Source organism: Bactrocera dorsalis, chromosome 2 (genome assembly GCF_023373825.1).
Source record: "Bactrocera dorsalis isolate Fly_Bdor chromosome 2, ASM2337382v1, whole genome shotgun sequence".
NCBI lineage: Eukaryota > Metazoa > Arthropoda > Insecta > Diptera > Tephritidae > Bactrocera > Bactrocera dorsalis.
The window spans coordinates 10,930,159-10,935,767 of NC_064304.1; the positions used below are offsets into that span (position 1 = coordinate 10,930,159).

The 5,609-nt window shown below is 41.4% G+C and overlaps 1 protein-coding gene across 1 annotated transcript; it reads right to left on the reverse strand.

Annotated features, from left to right (window-relative positions):
• Nucleotides 1-936: 936 nt before the first annotated feature.
• LOC105227558 (dynein assembly factor with WDR repeat domains 1) lies at nucleotides 937-3,297 on the reverse strand. The gene is made up of 6 exons (XM_029550796.2): nucleotides 3,052-3,297; nucleotides 2,921-2,996; nucleotides 2,391-2,858; nucleotides 2,009-2,326; nucleotides 1,639-1,939; nucleotides 937-1,580 (listed from the first exon to the last, which is right to left on the reverse strand). Exons 1-6 carry the CDS (start codon nucleotides 3,089-3,091, stop codon nucleotides 1,383-1,385), a joined length of 1,401 nt encoding a protein of 466 aa, XP_029406656.2. The 5' UTR covers nucleotides 3,092-3,297; the 3' UTR covers nucleotides 937-1,382.
• Between the last annotated feature and the right edge of the window lie 2,312 nt (nucleotides 3,298-5,609).

Consider the following 5,609-nt stretch of genomic DNA (forward strand, 5'->3'; position numbering starts at 1 on the left):
ATCAGGTTTTGGGACCCATGTAAAAAACACACCTAATGAAAAAATCAAAATAGCCTCGGATGAGAATCCTTTTGACGACAAACTCTGCAAATGTGCTAAGGATTGCGCAATGAAAAAGAAGACGAGTTGGCAAAGGCAGGAGCTTACCTAAACGAATCCGGGGCAGAGTTAATACCAAGCCCGCTGGGATCGATCAGTAGAGAGCTCAATATACAATTTCAACAATTAGGAAATAGCAAATAGCAGATTGAAAGATATAACAAAATGCAATATAACTAAATAGATGTGGCCAATATATGAGAAGAAAAGAACGACTTATTAAATAGGTCTAAGAAAAGTACCTACAGACTAATTGCTACCATAACAGGGCATTGGCCATTTAGAGAACATGCGTTCAAAATGGGTATGCCCAACAACAACCTCTGCCGACGCTGCGAACTAGTTTCCCTACTAGGAAACAATTTTCCACTTTCTCTGTGAATGCCCAGCTCGATCGCAGATCCGACACAGAACACTTGGAAGCCATCAAACACCAAACAGCTATTGCTAATTGAGCCCAAAATATAACGGCTGCACTCCTACCTACCTACCTGGCCCGTTAAAAGTATTATGGCACCTAATCAGTATAAGTATAAAATCCTGATTATGTAAGATTACTTGTATACTAGCGCTAATGATAACAACAGAATTTTGATTTGCGGGTGCTTATCTGGGTCTTTATACATATGGTACATAAAACGTTGGTAACAACATCGAGCCTCCATACCACCGTCCAGAGACTGGTAGGATCCTAATAGTGTGGGTCAATTGTAGGAGAGAAAGGGATATGTATCTACTATCTTTTAAATTTTTCTACTAGTTTTCATCTGATTTCCAAAGCTTATGTACAAAAATACTTCGTAATATTTAAAAATTCCTAGTTATTGATAACGGATAATCTTCCATAAAAAATTATATACTATATATCGACGTCAACTTAGTGCGGGGGAATCAAAAGATAATGGCTATTCTGGCTACAGAAGGTCCTTCAACTGAATATAAGTATACATCATGAGGGATTGGCATCAAAAATCTTTAAGGCCCGATCAAAATCGTTAATGGATACAACTATTAAGAATTTATTTTTAATGAAACCAAGAATCCAGATTACTGTTTTTTTCATCTCTTATGTAATGACGAGTTCAGACGTCATACAAAGCTCCACCTTTATATTTATTTCATGTTGCATAATGCTAGGAATTGTGTAATAAATGTTAACATCATTTCCTAAACAACAAATAAACTTAAAAACAACGAAGGCATAGAATAACACTGACTTTCTAGTAATTATAAGCCACATCACTTCAATCCAAGTCATTAAAAGCCACCGTATACCAGTCGTATCATCTCCACAAGCGACAAGTGTTGTCTTTCGAAGCCGTGACTATAATGTCGCCTGCATAGCTAAATGCGCACGAGAATACTTCCGAATCGTGGCCGCTTAAAACCTGTGAACACTGACCGGACTCTGTAAACCATAGGCGCGCCGTGTTATCGGCAGAAGCCGTCATGAGTAGTGAACCTGGTGGACTAAAGCAAACCTGCAAGCAAACCGTTTTAGTGTAAGAAACGAGAAAATAACAGCAGCCAACACTTTACCTTTGACACCTCATCTTTATGACCCTCCATAACGGAGAGCTGCACTAAATCGCCACGTACGTCCCACACGCGTGCCGTACAGTCGCTGCTACATGTGGCCAACCGAGAACCGGTCGAGTCGAAACAAACGTCCAGCACCTCCTCGCGATGCCCCGTTATCTTGTGTAACGGCACATTCAGGCGACGTACATCCCATAGTTGGGCGGTGCTGTCTAGCGAAGCCGTGGCAATGCGATCACAGGAGAAATTCCACACACAGTTACTTAGTTCAGCAGTGTGACCGCGCAATTGTGCGCTGAGGCTGCATCGTAAATATTTAAACAAAAATAAATGGGATCTTTGTGAAAATACCATGAAATTCATAAACTACCAGCCGCTACGTATGTCCCAAATGGCAGCGGTGCTGTCAAAGGATGCGGTGACCAACATATTGCCACAGCGACTGAAGCGACTCACAATCACCTCGGCGCCGTGTTGACGCAACTGCTGTAGCTCAAAGGCCGTCTCGATGTCAAATAAGCGCGCGCTACCATCCATGGAAGCGGTGGCAATGACACTCGATTGTATGGGATCGAATTCGGCCATCACCAGTTCGGCTGTGTGACCGTACAGCGTGCACAGCGATTGGCCATTCGAAGCTTGCCACACACGCGCCGTGCCATCGAACGAACCGGTGACCACCTTGTCGCTGTCGAAATGCAAGTAGCGTTAAGTTAATTAACTTAAGAGGACAAGCGTCATGTAAGATATACCATTTTGGCTGATTAAAGGCAACGGAGAAGACAACATTATCGTGTCCCTTCAGTAGTTGCTCCTCCACGGCGTCGTGCGTATTGATAATGCGACAAATGCGGTCGTAACTGCCGGTCAAGCAGCGCGTACCGCTTCTATCGAAACAGATGTTGGTCAGTGGCAACAGGTGCGCCACACGTCGTTGCGAATAGAATTTCTTCTGTGTGGGCTCCAACAGTTTGCGTTGCAATTTCGCAATGGCCTGCCGCAGCGGATCCGTGTAGTTCTCGATAATTTGTTGTAGAAAGTGCGTTTCAGTTGTTGTGTTTTTCTCGTCAGCTGGTGGTGAGCTCAATATCTGTTTTGGTTGTTTATCACCGACGCCAGCCGCGAAAGCTGGTGCTGCAGGGCTGTAAATACTTTCACTTCCTGCCTGAGAGTTTTGTAAATCGTTTGTAATGGTTTTGATCACACTCTCCACGCGTGTGCTGCGGTTAAAATTTCAATTATAATTTATATGTATATTTTTAATATTTTTTCAGCCACATACTTCGCTTTTAAGTTGAGCAAATCTATGTGATGCAGCGTTTCCTTGCCATCGGCGTTGCGACAGTTGAGCGCCAAACCTACAAACCGAAGGTTTGCTTAAATGAAATGAAGAAGCTTCGATATTGTACTCACCTGGTGGGTAATAACGTAGGTAGATTTTAGTTAAGCTCATTTCTTCTGCTTTAATTTGCACTTTGTTTGTTTCGTTACAAACACACAGTTTTGAAATATATGTTTTAATTTTACTTAACAATATTTTACTAAGAAATATTCAATGAAATATAAAAACTAAACCAGCAACGAAACCGTCAACTGTTGTACTAAAAAGGTGCCTTTCGTTTGTATTTTCCCGCTGGTTCAATAAATTTCGTAGGGCGCCTTGAGTGTAGGAGCGTTGCTAAGTGCTCTTTAAGCAGCATTTCAGTGTTCGTGAAGCCACTGCGTATGAGTAATAAACAAACAGCCAATATGTAGTATGTAGTTAGTGTTTTGCTAAAATTGTTGATTTGAAGCTTATTTATTTTTTTTATTTCTTGCGCCTAGACCCTGTTGCATGTCTATAGCTAATTTACACTCTTACAGTTATAAAGCGCACACTGAGTATCATAACTCTTCTTTGTAATTGCAATAAACTCGAACCAGAACTAGTGTAAAAGGTGCATATCCTATAATTGAAAGTATATTCACCTACAGTTGAGGTTTCATTAGACCTTCTAACTTATTTTTGGATATATTCAACAAGCGAACCGACACAAACTATGTATATAGTATATATATATTCTTGGAATTAAATAGATATGAAATATGTTTCTTCTCTGTATCTGGTCATTTCATAAATGTAAATATATACATAAAGTTTCGGGAGCTACCTCGAATCACGAGTTTCGTCAAGTTGAGGGGGCTGTAACTGAAAAACTACTTAAGATATCAACTAAAAATTTCCATATTTTATTTTTAAAGTATAATCTGTCAAAATAAATCGTTTTTTTTTTTTTTTAATTTTACTCTAGGCGCCTTAAACACTCACTGAAGTCAGTAGGTTTTTGGCGGAAGTAGGAGGAAGCATCGAAAGCCGGAGTGCGGGACTTTAATCCGCCATACGTAACCTACTCCCACCTCACTGGACAAAGTATTACTTCATGGGAGAGAAGAATACGTTTAAGTCTCCTCTATTGCACGGACTGACTGACGCCTAATCTGTCTCAACTTTGTCATAATTAGATTTGCCGCTCTGCTGACAGCTTTCCACTTTACAGAGGACTCACACATATGTGCAGTCAATTTTTCCACCGTGATACTACCTTCCAGGGTGGTTTCAACATTTCCCTTATACTTGAAACCCGTGGGCAATAAAAGAACACGTGTTCAGAGTCTTCTATACACTCTGTATTGACTAAAGTCATGACGATATTTGAATAGATAGCTTCTGAAGCAACCATGCCCACTGAGTATTTGGGTAAGGTGGAAATCCAGGTCTCCATGTTTACTACCTATCCACGAGTGTATGCCCGAAATCAGTAGGTAGGTCCACCGTCCTTTGCATGAAGTTTGCCACCGCTGCTGCCACATTGCAATCCTTTTTATTCTCTCTTCTCTTTTTGCTGTGGTAGACGTCTCTGCTAAGTTATATATTCGTGTGAATTCGTCACCCTGGATGTCAATCGGTGCCATACTGGCTAATACCTCAGCAGCGTCATTTGAAATGGTTCGGAAAGTACTTATCACTCGTATTGCTGAAAGCCTATGCACAGTGCTAATTGGTCTAGCATATGATTTTGTTTCTAGCGCCTGTATCCATATTGGAGCCGCATACAGGATCACTGAACTTATTGCCTTAGCTATTAAACATCGTCGGCTGGAACGCACACAGCCTTTATTTGCCATCATTCTAGACAACGCATTATATATTTTATTTGCTTTACTTTTCGCATTTTTCTAGTGTTCTATGAACTTGAGTCATGAGTCCACTATTACCTCAAGATACTTCAAGTGCGGCTGTGAAGTAATCTCACATTCTCCGATGGTCAGCGATATTTTCTCCTCAATTTTCCTTGAGCTTATGAGCAGGACATCTGTTTTCTGCTCAGCCAGCTCTAGACTCATGGTAGTAAACCATCGGCGCAGACCATTTATGCTGTCATTGCATTTGATCCGGAGGTCATCCAGATGTTTAGCTACAGCTACCACTATGAGGTCATCCGCATAAGCGATTGTTTTCACATTTTTGATTGCGGTATTCTTAACACCCCGTCGTACATCAGGTTCCATAGCAGCGGGCCTAAAGCCAAGCCTTGCGGTACTCCACTGAGATAGTATATCAGATACTGAGGAGCGTGTATATCGTGTAGAGCTTTTATTATATTTGCCCACTTTGCGGAGTTGAACGCATTCTTCACATCCAGGGTTATTAGCGCGCAGTATTTTTTCCTACCACCTTTCCATCTTTTTTCGCTTATTGCACATTTTGCCTTTGCCACACTCCAAACGCTCTCAAAAACGACAGTATCAAAGTCTTTTTGCCGCCAGCTTCGTTTTCGACAAGTATATCTACGACAGAGTTCCGTTTCCTGGGAGAGCGAAACTTCGGCAATTATAGCGATGTGGTCGCTATTTGTATACATGTCTGACACCTTCCACTTTATACGAGTATGCCTGAATGCCTGCTAAGCGCGTCGTTAGCAAACATTAGG